Here is a 21,081-nt window from a genome sequence, read left to right as displayed (position 1 = left end):
ATACTTATGTTACTTGGGACTCTTTTGACACGAAGTGACATAAACCCCACAAGTGAGATTTAGTGAAAGGATCAGAATGAAGGAGAAGATGTGGAACCAGAGGTCTGTTGGATTTTTATGTCACTTTTCTCATCTTTCTCTACTTAAGAGTCCCCGGGCTGTGCTAGAACCATTTCCTCATAAATTTCATTTTCTTGTCTCCCTTTCTTCTATGGTGCTTATTTGGCTAAACTCCAACCTTGGTGAAAGTGGTTATCTGCTTACTCTGCAGCCGCACCCTAGCAGCTGAACATTGTTGGGGAAGAGCACACAGTTAATCTTTATTACATAGACTAGGTCAGATGATGGGATTGAAAACTCAAAATACGGTGGCTTAAATAAGGTAGGAGTTCTCTTTGTCATAAAAATCTAGATATAGAAGGTCCAGGACTGGTGATTTTGATGGCTCCATGATCACCAAGGGTCTAGGCTCCTTCTGTCTTTTGCTCTGCTGTGTGTGGCCTCCATTCTCAAGGTTACCTTATGATTCAGTTTGGCTGTTCCAGCAGCCATGTCCTAGCTAGTAGCAAGCAGGAAGAAGAAAGGTGAAGGGCTTGTCCTTTTAGGACAGTTTGCAGAAGTTGCACATCCTATTTCCACCATGGTAACATATCACGCCAGGCTGCAAAGAAGCTGAGAAGTGTGGTCTTCATTCTGAATGACAATGTGCCCAGTTAAAAATTGGGAGTTCTGAGGAGTAACTGAGGAAGAACAGGAGAACTGTTGGGGGACAAATAACAGTCTCTTCACATAAACCAACTGCACTCAGTTCACATTCATGCCATAAAACTCAAATGAATGGCGCTGAAATCCTAATCCTACTGTATTTCCCCAGTAGAGTAACTTTTCCACTCTCATTCTCCCTAAATCTTCGCTCACTTATCTAAATCCTAGTCTCAGCTGATGTCTTTGCCTCATATTTCATAGAGAAAATCGATACAATCAGGTGAAATCTCATTGTCTCATCATTATTTCCACCAGCTCACTCACATCTCCACCTGTCCACGCTATCTGCTCATGTGGGACTGTGTAGGAAGTGTCTGCGTCTTCTGTCACGCTGCTCCTTGTGCTTTTTGCTTCCATCCATTCACTTCCTCTCCAGATTTGCATTTGTCTCCTTTCTTTCTTGCATCCTAAACTTAATGTGGCCAGAATAGAATGAATTCTTCCCACTTTCCTGCAGCTTTCTTCTTTTCAAGTCTCCTTCATCTCAGCAAGTGGCACCACTCAGTTGCTCAAACCGAAAATATAGGAATCATCCTAGATACTTACTTTCCTGTACTCCCCATCAGTAGTTCATCTGTTTCAGCTCTACCTGTGGAATGTATCTGGGACCTGACCGTTTCTTTCCTTCTCTAAGCCATCATAATTTCTTGGTTGGGAGATTAGAGCAGCCTCCTCACGGGTTTTCTGTTTCTATATTTTGAAAATGAATTATTTATTGAAGCATATCATAAATGTAGAAAATTGCTCACAAGTGTACTACTTGATGAATCATCACAAAGTGACCCTACCCATGTGAATACCACCTGAATTAAGAAACAAAATATTTTCAGAACTCCCCAAACCCCTGTCATGTTCCTACCAGTTACTCTTTTCCCCTGCGTCCTAATTTCTAATACCATAGTTCAGTTTTGCTTGTTTTTGATATAAAATTGAATCATACAGTGTATATATATGTGTATATATATATATATTCTTAACATCTTTATTGGAGTATAATTGCTCTAATACAGTGTATATTTTTGATGCATGGATATTGTGCAATTCATCCATGATTATATTTATCCATATTATATGAATATACCACAATTTTTATATTGGTCATTTTGGTTGTTTCCGGTTTGGAGCTATTATGAATAGAATTGCTACGACTATGCCTGTGTTTTAGTGCAAGTATATATTCATTTCTATAGGGTATATGGTTTGGAATTGCTGTGTAACAGGGTGTGTATAATAGAAATAGCCAAAATGGTTGTACCAGTTTACACTCCCACCAACAGTACCTGAGAATTTCAGAGACTTCATATTCCTGTTTCCATTCTTGCCCTCTAGTCGTTCTGCCCCATAGAAGTCAGTGTGACCTTTCTAAATCAGATCACTCACTCATCTGCTTAAGCCCCACAGTGATTTCTCATTGGAGCCAGCATAAAATGCAGGGTGTCCATGGCCTTTTGTGATCTTCCCCAGCTACCTTTCCAACCTCATATGCCCTGTACTCTTTTTATTCTCTTTCCTCTAGTCTTGGTGACCTCCTTTTTGCCCCTCAGACCTAGTTCTAGTGTCAGGGACTGTGCACATGCTGTGTTGCTTAGGAGGCTCTTGATTTTTGCCTGGCTGCCTTCTTTTAAACCTTCAAGTTCTCTTAAATGTCATCTCCTTGAGAGGCCCACTGTAGTGCTGAAAGCAGCTTCCCTCTGCCTTGCTTTTTTCACTGTTTACATTAGCCCATTTTATCTTCATAGCACTTTTTAGTGCCTGAAATAATTTTCGTTTGTTTATATATTGTCTGTCTTCTCTTGAAAGCTCTTTTGAGGGTAGGAAAAACATCTGTTTTGTTCTTCTTGATATCTCTAGCACGTAGGACAATTCCTAGAACACAATAGGCACTAAATAAATATTTACTAATGGACTGACTCATTCTTATGGTCAGAAATGAGGCCTCTGGTAATTTTGGGGGTCACATGCTTTCAGCTCTCAGTTAGAGAAAAAAGAGAGCCTTTCTCACCAAATATTGGCCATAAATATCTTAAGGAGGAATTTGACTGGTACAGCCTGGATCACAGCTTACCTCTGGGATTAGGAGGGGCAGAGTCTGTGATAGGCAGCTCACACCTGAACTTTATGGTTGCCTTTGGGGAGAAGCCATCTCCCAAGAGAAAAGGGAGAAGTGGCTGTTTGGGAATGACCTATTTTGGACTTCTTAACTTATATGCATTAGCATTGTATCAAACGTCTCTTCCTCTAAGCATTGGGGGCACAGAGGAGCCATGCAGTCTCTGTTGGCCTGTTATCTCCATTAGATTCCTTTTGGTGGCCTCTCCTCTGGATGATTCACATTAAGTCCCTGTAGTTCAGTCCTGGTTACCTTGCCTTCTTCTGACTGGTTTTCTTTCAGATCACCTCAGCCAGCTCTCAGACACTTAAAGGACATGTTCTCTGCAGGACCACTCTGAAGGACTCTGCAGCATATTGCTGACCTGAGTGGTTGGCCTCTCATTCCTTCCCAGCAGGAAGAGAGATATCACTGGTCACTAATGAAAGAGGTAACGAAGCTTTGGAGACAAGCTGTAAGTGGTGAAGCAACTTTCTATGAAATGGAAAATGCATTTCTTTGCTCCTTTGTGAACAGCTTTTACAGTCATTAAATTTACCTAAAGTGGTCCCTTTTTATCTACTTTTACTTCATTTTTGCCTTGGTTAGTGTCTCTGAGATTTTCCCTATAGTTTCTGGATTAAGTGTTTCCCAGCCCGATTTCTACCAGAAAACCTCTCTGGTTTTCTCCCATGTACCCTAGGAATTAGAGACTGAAGGGGAGGCGAAGGTGGAGAGAACCATTTGCTTAGCAAAAACTGCTCTAGATCTTTATAACATTTTGGTTTGATAACATTGACTTAGCTGCCTGTCTCCTCACTTAATTCTCATATTTTACCTGAGAATTTCCCTCATGGACCCCTTTTTTAGCCTGTCAGTTCATTCTATTTTTTTTTTTTTTTTGCGATACGCGGGCCTCTCACTGTTGCGGCCCCTCCCGCTGCAGAGCACAGGCTCCGGACGCGCAGGCTCAGTGGCCATGGCTCACGGGCCCAGCCGCTCCGCGGCATGTGGGATCTTCCTGGACTGGGGCACAAACCCGTGTCCCCCGCATCAGCAGGCGGACTCTCAACCACTGCGCCACCAGGGAAGCCCCTGTCAGTTCATTCTTTACCTTCAGGTCTGACAGCACTTGGAGTTTAGAAAACATCATTACCTTATAGTAGGCTCTGAGGAGTCATTTTTGGCCTATTCACTACCAAGATTATGTCATTCTGTCGGGATCATGAAAAAAAAAAAATCCAAAAGATGGTAGTGTAGAATATTTGGAGTCAGAAGGACTTTCGTTGAATTCCCCACTCCATTGCTTCAGAGTTGTGTGAACTTGAGTAGTTACTTTATTATTCTTGTGTGCCTTGATTTTCTCTTGTGACATGGGGATAATAAAAAAATGCTTATCTCATATGGAGTTCAGTGAGATTGTACTTGTAAAGAATTTAGCACTGTTTATGGAACATAGTAAATCTTTTTTTTTTTTTTAGTTTATTTATTTATTTATTTTTGGCTGTGTTGGGTCCTCGTTGCTGTGCGTGGGCTTTCTCTAGTTGCGGCGAGAGGGGGCTACTCTTCGTTGCGGTGCGTGGGCTTGCAGTGGTTTCTCTTGTTGCGGAGCACGGGCTCTAGGTGCACGGGCTTCAGTAGTTGTGGCTCGTGGACTCTAGAGCTCAGGCTCAGTAGTTGTGGCGCATGGGCTTAGTTGCTCTGCGGCATGAGGGATCTTCTCGGACCAGGGCTCGAACCCGTGTCCCCTGCACTGGCAGGCGGATTCTTAACCACTGCGCCACCAGGGAAGCCCCCATAGTAAAATCTTAACAAATGAGAGTGATCATTGAAAGATTTTGCTTCTAAAACAGACTGTGTATATTAGGATATGCTGAGGCTTTTATTGTGTGTCTGGCTATGATCTCCTTTGACCCCTTCCACTGACCTGCATGGTAGCCTTTGGGAATCCCAGGCTAGGAACATCTTCCTCACCTGTCGGTATGGCTTGAGGGGGTTGATTTCTGCCCTCAAGATCCATCTTCTACTCAAGAAATGTTTGTTATGGCTCTTCACCTCAGTTCTTCATTCAAAATATGTGAAAAATTCTTTTTTGGAAATTTTATTTTACTTTTTATGAAAAAGTGAAACATACATGTGGTAAATAATTCAAACAATACAGTAGGTATCTGTAATTGGTCCGTTTCCTTCCCATCACTTTTTTCTAATCCCCTAGTTCCTTTATAAAAGGCCAGCACTTGGGACTTCCCTGGTGGTCCAGTGGTTAAGACTCCGCGCTTCCACTGCAGGGGACACGGATTTGATCCTTGGTTGGAACTAAGAGCCCACATGCTGCAGGATGTGGCCCCCCCCCAAAAAAAAAAGCCAGCACGTTTATCATTTTCTAATATGTCTTTTCAGATATAGTCTCTGTATATATGGTGTTTAGTGTGTGTATTTGTTTCATACAAATGGTTATACACCATGTACACTACTAACAGCTTTATTGAAGTATGTGTAATTGACATACAACTGATATGCACACATTTCAAGTGTATAGTTTGGTAAGTTTTGACCTATGTATATAACCATGTATAAACCATCACCAAATCAAAATAGTGAATATATTCATCACCCCTGAAATTTTTCTCATGTCCCTTTGTAATAACCTCTCGCCTCTGATCCCCCATCCCCAAGCTACCATGGATTTTTCTGTCATGCCTTTTGACATGTTGTGTTTAATACTTCCCAATTTCCCTTTTGATTTTTTTCTTTGACCAATGGGTTATTTAGAACTGGGTTATTTAATTTCTACATGTTTGGGGATTTTCCTGAGATCTTTGTGTTAGATTTCTAATTTAATTACGTTGTGGTTAGAGAACATACTTTGTATGACTTTAATCATTTGAATTTTATTGAGACTTGTTTAATGGCTCAGAGTATGATCTGTCTTTGTAAATGTTCGGTGTACACTGGAGAAGAATATGTATTCTGCTGTTGTTGGGTGTAGTGTTCTGTAAATGTCATTCAGTTCACATTAAACCTATAATATCCTTGCCTACTATCTATCAAGTTCTATCAGGTATTGAGAGAGGGGTATTGAAATTTTTTTTTAAAATTTTATTTATTTATTTACTTTTGGCTGTGTTGGGTCTTCGTTTCTGTGCGAGGGCTTTCTCTAGTTGTGGCAAGCGGGGGCCACTCTTCATTGCGGTGCGCCAGCCTCTCACTATCGCGGCCTCTCTTGTTGTGGAGCACAGGCTCCAGACGCGCAGGCTCAGTAGTTGTGGCTCACGGGCCTAGTTACTCCGCGGCATGTGGGATCTTCCCAGACCAGGGCTTGAACCCGTGTCCCCTGCATTGGCAGGCAGATTCTCAACCACTGCGCCACCAGGGAAGCCCGAAATTTTTGAAAATAATTATGGATTTGTCTCTTTCCCTCTTGCAGTTCTACAATGTTTTGCTTCATGTATTTTGAAGCTATGTTAATACATGAATAAACATTTAGGATTTTTATGTTCCCTTGATAATTGATTCCTTTATCAACATGAAGTGACCTTCTTTACCCCTGGTAATATTTTTTGCTTTGAAATCCATATTGTCTAATGTTACTGTAACCCTATATAGCCACTTTGAATGACTGCCTCTCCCTTTTCGTTGCGATGTAATTCACCTACCATTAATTTCACCATTTTAAAGTATGCAGTTCAGTGGTTTTTAGTAAATTGATGAGGTTATGCAACCATTACCACTGTCTAATTCCAGAACATTTTCATCTCTCCAAAAAGAAACCCCATGCCTGTTAGTGGTCAGTTCTCATTTTCCACTCCCCCCAACATCCCTTGGCAAATGCTACTATCCTTTCTGTCTCTATGGATTTGCCTATTCTGGACATTTTCTTAATATATAAATGTAATAATACAATATGTGGCCTTTGTGTCTGGTTTCTTTCACTAAATATAGTGTTTTCAAGGTTCATCCATGTTGTGTAATGTGTTAGTCCTTCATTCCTTTTTTATCGTTGAATAATGTCAATCATTGGTAATACTCCATGTTAATAGAATGTATTGATTACTAATTCAGTCTCCTTACTAGTTGTAGATCTGTTTGTATTTTCCATTTCTTTTTGAGTCAGATTTGGTAGGTTGTGTATTTCTAGCAATTTGTCCATTTCAACCAGGTTATCTAATTTATTGGCATAAATTGTTCATAGGATTTTTTTGTAATCCTTTTTATTTCTTTTGTTTTGCTTGCTTTGGGTTTAGTTTGCTCTTCTTTCTCTAGTGCTTATGGTGGCAGGTAGGTTATTGATTCAAGATCTTCTTTTTCTTTTAAAAATAGACTTTGTTCTTCTAGAGTGGTTTTAGGTTTACAGCAAAATAACAAGAAAGCACAGAGCATTCCCATATACCTCCTGCCTCGTGCCCATGTACAACCTCTCTCACTATCAACATCCCACGCTAGTGTGGTACATTTGTTACAATTGATGAACCTACATTGACTTACCATTATCATCAAAGTCCATAGTTTACACTAGGGTTCTCGCTTGATGTTATACATTCTGTGGGGTTTTACAAATTTATAGACTTGTATCCATCATTATAGTATCATACTGAATAGTTTCCTTGCTCTAAAATTCTTTTCATCCCTCCCTCCTGCCAACCTCTGGCAATCACTGAATTTTCTACTGTCTCCATAATTTTGCCTTTTCCAGAATGTTATATAGTTGGAATCATACATTATGTGGCCTTTTCAGATTGGCTTCTTTCAGTTAGTAATATGCATTTAAAGTTCCTCCATGTCTTTTCATGGCTTTATAGCTCATTTCTTTTTAGTGCTGAATATTATTCCATTGTATGGATATACTACACTGGATAAATGTATTTATTCATTCAACTAATGAAGGTCATCTTGGTTGCTTCCAAGTTTTGGCAGTTATGAATAAAGCTGCCATAAAACATCTGTGACAAGTATTTGTGTGGACATAAGTTTACAACTCATTTGGGTAAATATCATGGAGCGTGATTGCTGGGTCATATGTGAAGAGTATGTTTAGTTTTATAAAAAACTGCCAAACTGTCTTCCAAAGTGGCTGCACCATTTTGCATTTTCACCAGCAATGAATGAGAGTTCCTGCCTTATCAACATTTGTTGTTGTCAGTGTTTGGAATTTTACCCATTCTAATAGATGTGTAGTAGTATCTTGTTATTTTATTTGCAGTTCCCTAATGACATATGTTGAGCATCTTTTCATATGCTTCTTTGCCGTCTGTGTCTCTTTGGTAAGATGTCTGTTTAGATCTTTTGTCTGTTTTTTTTTTTTTTTTGCAGTACGCAGGCCTCTCACTGTTGTGGCCTCTCCCGTTGCGGAGCACAGGCTCTGGACGTGCAGGCTCAGCGGCCATGGCTCACGGGCCCAGCCGCTCTGTGGCATGTGGGGTCTTCCTGGACCAGGGCATGAACCCGTGTCCCCTGCATCGGCAGACGGACTCTCAACCACTGTGCCACCAGGGAAGCCCTTTTGTCTGCTTTTTAATCAGGTGGTTAATTTTCTTATTGTTGGATTTTAAGAGTTCTTTGTATATTTTGAACTTCCCTGGAGGTCCAGTGGTTGAAACTCCGCATTTCCACTGCAGGGGATGTGGGTTTGATCCCTGGTCGGGGAACTAAGATCCGGCATTCCACGCAGCATGGCGCAAAAAAAAAAAAGAGGAGTTCTTTGTATATTTTATATACATTTATTTATTTATTCATTTATTTATTTTTGGCTGTGTTGGGTCTTCGTTGCTGCTCATGATGGGCTTCCTCTAGTTGGCAGGGTGAGTGGGGGCTATGCTTCATTTCGGTGTGAGGGTTTCTCATTGTGGTGGCTTCTCTTGTTGCAGAGTAGGGCTCTAGGCACGCGGGCTCAGTAGTTGTGGCTTGCATGCTTCAGTAGTTGTGGCTTGCAGGCTTCAGTAGTTGTGGCTCACGGGCTCTAGAGCGCAGGCTCAGTAGTTGTGGTGCACGGGCTTAGTTGCTCCGTGGCACGTGGGATCCTCCCGGACCAGGGCTCAAACCTGTGTCCCCTGCATTGGCAGGCAGATTCTTAACCACTGTGCCACCAGGGAAGTCTCTTCTTTGTATATTTTGAATACCAATCCTTTATTAGATATATGCTTTGCAAATATTTTCTTCCAGATTGTGCCTGGTCTTCTCATTCTCTTAACTTCATCTTTCACAGAGCCAAAGTTTTTAATTTTAATGAAGTCCAACTTCTTAATGACCTCTTTCTTAGATTGTGCCCTTGGTGTTGTGCCTAAAAAGTAACTGCCAAACTCAAGGTCACCTAGATTTTCTCCTGTGTTATCTTCTAGGATTTTTATATATATTTTTTTGCATTTTCTTGGGAGTTATTTTTTATTGAATTTGAATTTACGTAAAATTAAATGCTCATATTTTAAGTGTACATGTTGATGTGTTTTGACAATGTGTACACTTTCGTAACCACCATCCCAATCAAGATATAGAATATTTCCCATCACCCCACAAAGTTCCCAGTGCACCTCTCCAGTCAACCCTCCCGCTAAGGCAACTAATGCTCCAATTTCTATTACATTAGCTTAGTTTTGTCAGTTCCAGAAATTCATTTACAGACTATACAGACTATACAGTAAGCAACTTTTGTGTCTGGTTTCTTTTGCTCAACATAATGTTTTGAGATATATCCATGTTGTTGTACACATCAGTTCATTCCTTTTTATTACTGATTAATATCTTATTGTATGAAAATATCACAATTTGTATGTCCATTCACCTGTTGGTGGACGTTTGAGTTGTTTAAAGTTTTTTTTTTTTTTTTTGCGTTACGCGGGCCTCTCACTGTTGTGGCCTCTCCCGTTGCGGAGCACAGGCTCCGGATGCACAGGCTCAGTGGCCATGGCGCATGGGACTAGCCACTCCGCGGCATGTGGGATCTTCCCGGACCGGGTCATGAACCCATGTCCCCTGCATTGGCAGGCGGACTCTCAACCACTGCGCCACCAGGGAAGACCCCTGTTTCAAGTTTTAGTCTTTTATGAATAAAGCTGTGAGGAAAATCCTTGCCCATTTTGGACATATTTTGTATTTCTCATTGGTGAATGACCAGAACTAAAATTGCTGGGTCATAGGGTAGATATATGTCCCAACGCACTTTTGTTCTTTTATTCCTGAGAATGAAGTTCACAAAACATTTTGCCTTCTTCTGGCCTCCACCCCATCACCAGAAAGTTCATATTAGTCTCCAAAAATAAGTAATACGTATTTAGCGCTCACTGTGTGCTAGAACCAGGGATAAGCTTTCTGCATGCATTACCTCATTTAATCTTTTTATTTTATTTTATTTTTATCACATACACGCTGTATTTTATTTTTACAAGAGATAAACTGACACCAAGCATTGTAAATGGATGACCACAACAAAAGCAACGATTGCAATTACCAAACATAAAACACACTCATACTATGTCATAATATTGACATTCAGTCCAGTAATCCTCCACTGTAACAGCTCCTTTACTTTGCAGTGAAAATTGATTTGTATATTTTTTGCCTCTGAGTCCTTGTGGGATTTTTTTTTTATTCAAACAGAAAGTCACAAAAATTATAATCATCCTCATCAGTTCACTCAGTCCCATGTAATTAATTTTTTTCATCTTGATCTTTTGTTAGCACTTTTATGAATTCATCAGTTTTCCATTAGAGTTCTGAAAATGCTTATTCATTCAGTTCAGCAGTATAATCAGTTACCAGAAACCTGTACTTGTCAGAGTCTTTTCCATGTATTCCTTGAAGATGAAACCCTTCTATAGGAACATATTTGCAAAAGCATCAGAGTACACCCAGAACTGTCTGTAAATGACAAAAGACTTAAAAATGACCACGGTTAAAGATTTGATGAAAGTTCATAATAATGCAATTGACAAGGAAATTTAGTTATTTCTGAGATATACATTTTAAAATAATAACTAGAATTATGACTTATAACATTATACCAGAACATAGAAGATTTTTAGAAATTTCATGTAATGTCTGAAACATTTATATTAACATATTTCCATACAAATAACCCTAAGAAAGTTTAGTATTAGTTGGTTTTTTTGTTTGTTTGTTTGTTTGTTTGTTTGTTTGCGGTACACGGGCCTCTCACTGCTGTGGCCTCTCCCATTGCGGAGCACAGACTCCGGACGCGCAGGCTCAGCAGCCATGGTTCACGGGCCTAGCCACTCCGCAGCATGTGGGATCTTCCCGGACCGGGGCATAAACCCGTGTCCCCTGCATTGGCAGGCGGACTCTCAACCCCTGCGCCACCAGGGAAGCCCTGTTTGTTTTTTTATACTGCAGGTTTTATTAGTCGTCAATTTTATATACATCAGTGTATACATGTCAATCCCAATCGCCCAATTCTGCACACCACCATCCCCACCCCACCACAGTTTTCCCCCCTTGGTGTCCATACGTTTGTTCTCTACATCTGTGTCTCAACTTCTGCCCTGCAAACCAGTTCATCTGTACCATTTTTCTAGGTTCCACATACATGCGTTAATATACGATATTTGTTTTTCTCTTTCTGACTTACTTCACTCTGTATGGCAGTCTCTAGATGTATCCACTTCTTAACAAATGACTCAATTTCGTTCCTTTTTATGGCTGAGTAATATTCCATTGTATATATGTACCACAACTTCTTTATCCATTCGTCTGTCGATGGGCATTAAGTTGCTTCCATGACCTGGCTATTGTAAATAGTGCTGCAATGAACATTGGGGTGCATGTGTCTTTTTGAATTATGGTTTTCTTGGGGTATATGCCCAGTAGTGGGATTGCTGGGTCGAATGGTAGTTCTATTTTTAGTTTTTTAAGGAACCTCCATACTGTTCTCCATAGTGGCTGTACCAATTTACATTCCCACCAACAGTGCAAGAGGGTCCCCTTTTCTCCACACCCTCTCCAGCATTTATTGTTTGTAGATTTTTTGATGATGGCTGTTCTGACCGGTATGAGGTGATACCTCATTGTAGTTTTTTTTTTTTTTGCGGTACGCGAGCCTCTCACTGCTCTGGCCTCTCCTGTTGCGGAGCACAGGCTCTGGACGCGCAGGCTCAGCGGCCATGGCTCACGGGCCTAGTCGCTCCGCGGCATGTGGGATCTTCCCAGACTGGGGCACGAACCCATGTCCCCTGCATTGGCAGGCGGACTCTCAACCAGTGCGCCACCAGGGAAACCCCTCATTGTAGTTTTGATTTACATTTCTCTAATGATTAGTGATGTTGAGCATCCTTTCATGTGTTTGTTGGCAGTCTGTATATCTTCTTTGGAGAAATGTCTATTTAGGTCTTCTGCCCATTTTTGGATTGGGTTGTTTGTTTTTTTGATATTGAGCTGCATGAGCTGCTTGTATATTTTGGAGATTAATCCTTTGTCGGTTGCTTCGTTTGCAAATATTTTCTCCCATGCTGAGGGCTGTCTTTTTGTCTTGTTTCTGGTTTCCTTTGCTGTGCAAAAGCTTTGAAGTTTCATTAGGTCCCATTTGTTTATTTTTATTTCCATTTCTCTAGGAGGTGGGTCAAAAAGGATCTTGCTGTGGTTTATGTCATAGAGTGTTCCGCCTATGTTTTCCTCTAAGAGTTTTATAGTGTCCGGCCTTATATTTAGGTCTTTAATCCATTTTGAGTTTATTTTTGTGTATGGAAAACTCCCGTTCTTTTAAATGTTTTTCAGAAAACAAGTTCTCTTTTCAGTTTTCTCTGAGTGTAGGGTTAGATAGATGGGAAAAAGGGGAAATTTGAGTCAGGGTGGCAGAGAATGAGAGGCTCCAATAGTCACAAGGTGACAGTGTAGATGAATTAGGCATATGTAGTGGGGGTGTTTCTAATCTCAGGGTTAGGACTTACATGGTAACTGAAGGAGCAGTACGCAATAAATCTGTCTAGGAAAGAGTGGGGGGACCAGAGGGAGCTGGTGGGAGAGCCCTGAACAGACTGTGATGCCAGGGCCCACTGGCCCCTCTTTGTTACTCTGAAGACTGAAGTGCAGAGTGAGCTTTAGCGTGAAAGGAAAATGTTTATATTTCTTTTTCTTACCGATTTAAGCACTTGAACCTTGGCATTGTTTAGTGAGTTTGAGATTACTCCTGGTGGAATATTCCATTGATTTAAATTTTCTGAAATAAAGAAGGAGCATCTTATGATATGAGTTGAAAGAAACAATGACTAGGCTGGGTTGTTTTAGCCACAGTCAGCTGGAGGATATCTTTGGGCAGTGTATGGCTCTAGGAGAAATCTCTCCCCTGCTCATTCAACGGAGGGATTTGAGTTAAGACATAGTCTCTCCCAGTCTTTTGTGTGTGTGAGGGTGAGTTCTCAAGGACCCTAGAACTAACTGGAAATCTGATGGACATTATATGTGCGGAGAATTGATACCAAGAGATATGCCGGCATGTCTCCCCTCCCTACCTTGAGAAAACAGAAGAATTAAGCCCTACTATTTTGATTTCATTTGCAGTACATTGAACCCCCTAGAGTTCATCATAAATATGTACAGATGGCATTTTGCATCATATCTCTTGATGGTTATAAGGGTTATGAACTCACACTCTTGCATTTCTCAAACCCCAGTATCTATGTGACTAGGTGACTTGGTCCCTGTTTCCTGTCATGATGCTGTTGTTCTGAAAACACCTAGTGGGCTGGATTTCATTTGGAAGTGTAGAAGGGACATTTTTATTTGTTTTTCATGTTTTGCCATCTCAAGATGCTGAAGTCCCTATCTAAAAACAAAAAAGTGCTTTTCAATCACAGTGATCAGACGCCGTGTCACATTCTGGAGTGTGGTTTCCCATCTTTGTACCTTTCTTGTGACACTGACTCTTGTAGGTGTTCACGTTATTAGTTCCACATACCAACAGTGGCAAGCAGTAATTTCTTCAGAACCACAGGTATCACATTTTGCACCTCGTCCATCTGAAAGAGATGGGTAGAGCATTTTTGTTAGTATATCTGCTAGTCCCCCAGGTAGTCCTCACATCAGGGAAAGTGGTCTTAGGTGCCTCTGTACATATGGGCTTTTCTCCTGGTGGAAGAAGTCTGGTACTCGACAAGGCTATGAGGAGAAGTGGATCTTAATCTATCTCTCAGGCCTCTAATTCTTTGGAAATTTTCAAAGGCCCTTCAGTAGGTTTTGATGCCTCAGGTGGCTCCTTTACCAGTGTTTTTTGGGCTCCTTTTGTGTTCCAGACATTGCTGTAGGCACAGTGGTACAGCCACGTGCCCTCAGGCCAAATGTGAATTCAGTATTTTGGGGAGGATGGATGGTGCCTCCTTTGGATCCATTCTGAGTCCCTCCCTGATCTGGTCGTCCTTGCTGGTGCTATGCTTACCTCCCTTCTTTTGCATTCCCCTCAAGAGGCCGATGTGTCCATGCGACCTACCCTTTGCACATCCTGTTCCCTCTACCTGGTACACACTTTTGCCCTCTGGTAAACTGCTCCTTCTTCAGGGCCGAGTTCAGGCATCATTTTCTCAGTGAACCCACAGTCTGCCTTCCATTTCATGCTTCCTCCACTCTGTCTTCTTCATGCTCAATTGACAGCTATTTGCATGAGTGTCTGTGTTCCCTGTCAGGTGGGTAGTTATGTGGTGTCAGGGTTCATGCCTTTTGTGATCCTTCCCTGGCACAGAGCTTGGCCTAACACATAGCTGCCCGGTACAGATAAGATGAAGCAACCCCAGGCTTGCACCGACTCCCAGAGTCTGCCTCTCACATGACTCCCCACTATCTCACGGCTGACATATGGGACATAGACATAAGGTTGTTCACCTCTGGGTACCCATTGTGTGCCTCCGTCCAGTGTGTGGTTACCAGACTCCTAATGATGTGGCTTATTTATTTATGGTTTTAATCTGTTCCTGTCCTCCTGCTTAAACTAGAGCGTCACTCCTGGAGTCTGGGACCTCATCACCGCTTCATGTTATAGATTTAGGGCTGGACACTTAGTGATGCTCACTAAATGTTTGTTGAATGAAAGTGTGAACATGTGGGAGATCAAATGTCTTAAATGCGGAGGTGGTTAGTGAACCTTCTGTAAGTTTCCATATCTCTTTCTGGAGCCTGGTCCCTGGGTCCCACCCTCGCTCTCCCCACTTGCGTACCTCCCAGGTCTCGTCTGGGGCTCCATGTGCTTGCTCTGTAGAACAAGGACTGAAAACCTCTGATGGGAAGTGTGAGGCTATGGGAGGCTGGATATCCTCCTGTGAGCCAAGGCAAAATTAGAATCTAGATCATCTTTTTCCTTCCAGTGGATCCCCAAGACTTCTTGGTGTATGAGAATCACCCAACACTAAAAAAGCACAGACTCAAAAAAAAAAAAAGAAAAAAAAGCACAGACGCTAGGCCTTCCTTTAGGTCACTGACTGAATGTGGCATTCCAGTACTGAGCTTGGGGAACCAAGTTTTAAGAGCTTCCCAGAGAGAACCTAGGTTTGGAGCCTGCAGTCCTGCTCCACATTGTGCCTGTGATCTAGTCTGTGTGATCTTTTCCTTTGCAGAGTCCCCGTTTCACTGAGTGCCTGGCTTTAAAATAATTTCTCCTCTATTATAGATAAATGTTTTGAAAATCAAATCGACTTACAGCCTCAGGGGGTGTCACTCTATTGAGAGCTGTCAGGAAACAAAATACAAGGAAAAATTATTTTTAAATAAAAATTATTAACCAGTTCTAAAGTAGAGTTTAGGTATTAGTTCAGTTGCTTCTTTTTTAAAATTTTATTTATTTGTTTTTGGCTGTGTTGGGTCTTTGTTGCTGTGCACAGGCTTTCTCTAGCTGCGGTGAGCAGGGGCTACTCTTTGTTGCAGTGCACGGGCTTCTCATTGCGGTGGCTTCTCTTGTTGTGGAGCACGGGCTCTAGGCTCATGGGCTTCAGTAGTTGTGGCAGGAGGTCTCAGTAGTTGTGGCATGCGGGCTCAGTAGTTGCGGCACATGGGCTCTAGAGTGCAGGCTCAGTAGTTGTTGCGCATGGGCTTAGTTGCTCCACTGCTCCGCGGCACGTGGGATCTTTGCGGACCAGGGATCAAACCCATGTCCCCTGAATTGGCAGGCAGATTCTTAATCACTGCGCCACCAGGGAAGTCCCAGTTCAGTTGCTTCTTAAAGTCACGTATAAAATTTATTTTTTATTTAAAAAAATTTTATTTTTACTTTTATTTTTTAACATCTTTATTGGAGTATAATTGCTTTACAATGTTGTGTTAGTTTCTGCTGTATGATAAAGTGAATCAGCTATATAAATACATATATCCCCATATCCCCTTAAAATGTTGAATACAGAGGGGAAAGAGCAAATTTAAGGTGAATAAGACCATGTGAGTAAAACTTCCTTCTGATTTCCCTGTGATCATCCAAGTATTTCCCAAGGGCCTTCTCCATTACTCTTCGCATGTGATTTGAATTGGGTTTTTGATATTGCTTCCTGTGCTGACGAATGTTGAGGGGTTTGTAGTTACAGACAAGTACCTCTCAATCTTGATGTCCGCTATCAATTTGTCTTTTGAAATCTTGCATGCATGGGAGATGATTAAATCCTGCATTAATATAAAACAAACATGAGTTAAAAAAATACCTTCACCACGCTACTCAGCAAACATGTCATATTGTGATATGACCAACAAGGTCACAGGTGAGGCCTGGAGTGGAGATGACTGGGTCTCAGGGGACCACCTGTTTAGTCTCCCCTCAAGGCTGAGCCTACCAGCCTGGTTGGTCTCCTCCTCCTAGGGACACACAGGCACTGTGGCCCCCAGGGTTTTGGTATGAGTTCCCCCTACAGAACACTCTTCTTTCCATGTGACCTCTGCTGCTGCTAGTTCCTCCTCACAGCTCAGTCGTGATTTGTTACTTAGCACTCACCGCCTGCCCAGTGGCAAACTTCTCACCATCCTTTTCCATGTCAACCCAGTAGGTGGCGTGGATTTTGTTTCTTGACAGGTGGTTGTAGGCTATTTTGGTGATCTTTGCACCTAGGTTACTCATCTGTTGTAAAGAAGTCATCATTTAGAGTGTGGAGAGGGAGAAGGACTGCAGGATGTTACATTGCGAGATATCCATGCATTGCTTGGTTCTTTTATTTAAATATTTATTGATCCTGCAGTATGCATTGGTCACCTTGCTGGGTGCTGGTACAGGTGATATGACCACACAGACACTAATTCCAGACCTTTCCCTTTATCTCATTTCCTTTCTCGGAAGGACAGTGGGGCATATAACACAGAGACACATTTTCTGTTACTCCTCATCCTGTTTAACGCCCGTTTCTTTCTATGCTCTTGTGGCAGATAGTTCTGCACTTGATGATTTTGGGAGACTCTGGTAAGGAAACATTGTACATTGCTGAAATAGAGCCTGACACAGAGAGGACTTAAGGTTAGTATTTTGTTGTAACTACTGCCTTCTACCGCTTTCGGGGCGAGGGGCAAGTGAATACCTCATATGTAGATAAACCCACCCCCTTGCACATGCTTTGACTACTGGTAAGTTGCTCCTCTCACTTTGGTCACCTGTAAAGTGGGAATAAGAAGCTCTACCTCTCAGTGCTGTTGTGAGGACGAAATGACATCATGTAAAGACACCTGGCTTTGTACCTGGCACATAGGAGACACTCAGAAAACATTTGTCCTCCTGTGCCCCTGCTTTCTCCTTTTCCCCAGTGTAAGCAAGGACCCACTTATATGACCATTAAGGGAAAATATGTATCCCATAGCATTTCCTCATATTTATCTATGGAAGAATGTTCCAGAACCTACTTGTATTTCTACCTTCTCAAACTTAGAGGTTGATAGACTAGACTTAAGCAAAGAGGAGAGTGGAGGGGCCATGTGGGTAAGGCTTACCTTGACAGAGCTCTGCCTGGCACTGTTAGTGATGATTTCCTTGAGCATTTCTTGGGACAAAATTACAGCAGTGTTGACATTTTTAGGATCTGGAGGAAGGGGACTTCCAGGCACAGGGGATGTATTTTGGTTAAAGTGGGTCTAGAGGGAGAACAAGAGAAAAATCCCTGTTATCATGTGAGACTACCATCAATTTCAGTATCTTTGGAGGCCTGGCTCTGATGTTGAGGAGTGAGGTGGCCCCGTGTGAGCACCCCAGGGGATGAGCATGAAGGCAAAGGGCAGTTGACCTCCCAGCCTCCATGTTGCAGGACCGTGGGGGCGTGGCAGGGTTTGTGGAGACGGGGAGAGGAGCCCCTTAGAGAGGAGGAAGCACTGCTCTCTCCAGCTGATTAGCCCTGAAGCAGACGGCTCGGTCCCCCAGACCTCTGATTTTCCAAGAGAAGCCACACATCTTCATTTTTCAGGTGAATTCCTCCATTTAAGTAGTGCTTCAAGTAACGTGTGTGTATGCATGTTTGTACGTAACTCACAGTTCTCCCAACCTTAGAATGACTTTCTTCTCAAGCATGCTCAAGCAAGGCTCATCTTATCTGTGGAATTCTGGCCTCCATTGAATAATTCCTCTTCCTTTCATACGCGTTTCGCTCTCTGTTTATAAAATACAGACCCCACGTGGCAGGAAAAGTTCAGAGAAGTATGAAGAAGGGAAAAGAGATTCTGAGTGACGGCACTGGTATTTCTCCTTTTTTTTTTTTGTTTGCATAGACCTAATGTAATTTTTATTTTGCTTTTGAAAAATTAACAGTACCTTCATAAGCATTTTTGTACACCATTACATTTTTTGAGAATTTTCTAATCTCATGCTTGACTCAGATATTTCCTTTTTGTTCTTTTCTAGTTTTTTTTTCTTTCCCTATCATTAATATCTGTATTTCTTTGTACTTAAATATATCTATACTCAGGATGTTTAATACAGATGGATTCACAGAAGTGGGTCCAAAACCTTGCCTCTCCTCATGGCCTAGATTTGCATTCCCTGGGCGCGTGAGTCGGCACTTTCTGTTTTCTTATGTATTGTCCGTTGAGTGTCTAGACCTGTGCTGGGCACGTCCTACTGGTCGAGAAATGGTCATCGTTGTAATGCCTCACAGGGATTGTACATTAGACTTAATGGAAGTGAATACATGACGGGCCCCTATGGCAGGCTTTTAGGTGTTATGGTCGAAGCCTGGGAGATTCACTCCGTGGTGCCAGTGTCATGCCTTGGTCATAGTTGGCACTCAACATTGAGTGACCAATACTAGAGCGGGGATCTGAGGGAGAGGGTATGGGGTCCCTTTGGATAGGGTGTTCGGGGATGGCCTCCATGTCAAGTGACATTTTGTATCAGATGTGTGTGATATGAAGGATCCAAATGGGTGCAGGAGGATTGGAAAGTACATAGTGTCTCAGGCAGACAAGAGCATGAATGCAGGCCTGGGGGATTTTAAACATGGTTGTTATGTGATTTGTTCAGCCCCTTTTCCTTTCCCTAATTGCCTCAGGAATGAGGCTTGAATGGTGTCAGTAGCCTGCTGTGGTGCTCATCTGTATTCAGGATTTTCCAGTCTCTAGCCCAGGCTCCTTCTCACTTATTGTCTCATTTAATGGCTCCCCAAATTCCAGAGCCTATTCTCTGGGCCTCAGGTTTTTCCTATAATTTAGAGAAGGCCCAGTTCTCTGTTAGGTTCCTACCACTCGATGTTTTGTGATTTTGTACGTCCTGTTATGATCATTGCTGTGGTATTCCCACAGCTTTACAATGCAAGAGTGTGGGAGAGGGAGGCGATTTTGACTGATGGGATGGTTAATGCCTGAAGTGGGGGAGTAGAGGCTGGGGTGGGGATTGGGCTGGGTCCCTGCCTTCAGGCTCAGCATTTTGCTGCAGGGCCCTCCCCAACTTCACTGCTCTCATACTGTGAACCTCAGCTACGGTTTCAGTTGCCAAAGGTCCCATTTTGGAATTGGCTGGAATTTTAGATGCATAGAACAAATGACATTGACCTTTTCCAGAGGACAGAACCTAGGCAGAACCTAAACATGATGATAAGCAGAAGACAAAACCCAACTGTCCTGGGTCTTATTTTTCTTGGACATTTGAGGGAAATGGAATCATCTTTTAGGTGAAATTTGTGACACCTGTTGGTGGGTGAACTTTGATTTCAGTGCATCCATTGATTCTTTGGACCCAGAGAATGAACCCAACTCCAGAGGTCGGGAAGGGGCACATCAGGGATACAACCTCTGATGGCCCTTGGGACCTCCCAGTTCTTTGTGTCTCTGTCCTTTAGCTTTAGGAGGTAGGGCAGCCTTTGAATTCTGCTAATCCAGGATCCGTGGGAAGGTGTTTCATGCAGGTGTGGTTTCTCAGGCTGGGCACAAGGACAGTGCTTGTTCCCAAGCTCTAAGTGATTTGACCTGCTGACTCTTGAAGGAGAGGGCCCTTTCAAGGTTGGCCAAGGCTTGGCTGGGATCACAGTTGCAGGTCATAAGGCAGGGACGAATTCTTAATGACCTCTGTGTGAAGAGGTCTTAATAGGCCTGGCTGAGCCACAGTTGTCTTGGTTGGCATCAGGATTATGACCTTTCATAGGTGTTTTTTTTTTTTTTTTTTTTTTTTGGCAGTATGCGGGCTCTCACTGTTGTGGCCTCTCCCGCTGCGGAGCACAGGTTCCGGACGCACAGGCTCAGCGGCCATGGCTCATGGGTCTAGCTGCTTTGCGGCATGTGGGATCTTCCCGGACCGGGGCACGAACCCGCGTCCCCTGCATCGGCAGGCCCTCTCAACCACTGCACCACCAGGGAAGCCCCAATCCATTGATTTTTGAAAGTCGTAAATCATTATAGAAGACACTATAAAATGTATACAGTAAAAATGAAAGTCCGTCCCAACACTTCTTCCCCTTTTCTCCTAAATCCTATTCTCAGGGGTAACCACTATTGACATTTTGGAGTATATCCTGACAGACTGTTTTCTACACACACAGAAGAATGAATAGATGGGAACATTCTAACCAGATGGTCCTGCACCTTGTTTGTTCCTCTCAACATCAGTACATATAGAACAACCCCTTTCTTTTAAACAGCTGCATAGAATTCCACCTTATATAGCCATTACCTGACTTATTTTACCAATTCCCTATTGATGGACACCTAGGTTAACTTTATTTTTCACCCTGTAACAAGTGAAGCTGCAAAGAACACCCTTGCACATGTACCCTCATCCACTGGTGTAAGAATTTCTGTAGACATGGAATCACAGGGTTCACTTCTAGTCTCAGAGCTGCCACACCTGTGTGGAA

The 21,081-nt window shown here is 42.4% G+C and overlaps 1 protein-coding gene across 5 annotated transcripts in view; it reads left to right on the top strand.

Moving 5' to 3' along the window:
* Positions 1-21,081, top strand: part of CDK5RAP1 (CDK5RAP1 mitochondrial tRNA methylthiotransferase) — a 64,179-nt gene that overhangs the window by 41,382 nt on the left and 1,716 nt on the right. For 3 of the 5 annotated variants that reach the window (XM_082857566.1, XM_082857565.1, XM_082857567.1), the window contains one exon: positions 3,158-3,334. In XM_082857566.1, coding sequence (XP_082713692.1) covers positions 3,158-3,238 — 81 coding nt within the window. In that variant the 3' untranslated portion in view covers positions 3,239-3,334. Of the gene's footprint in view, positions 1-3,157; positions 3,335-21,081 lie in introns of those variants that run through there. The other 2 variants (XR_014326819.1, XR_014326820.1) reach the window with 2 other exon arrangements.

This window comes from Leucopleurus acutus (genome assembly GCF_964270905.1).
Source record: "Leucopleurus acutus genome assembly, chromosome: 16".
Lineage (NCBI taxonomy): Eukaryota > Metazoa > Chordata > Mammalia > Artiodactyla > Delphinidae > Leucopleurus > Leucopleurus acutus.
Note: the sequence above shows the minus strand (reverse complement) of the source record. Positions and strands in the feature narration are given on the sequence as shown.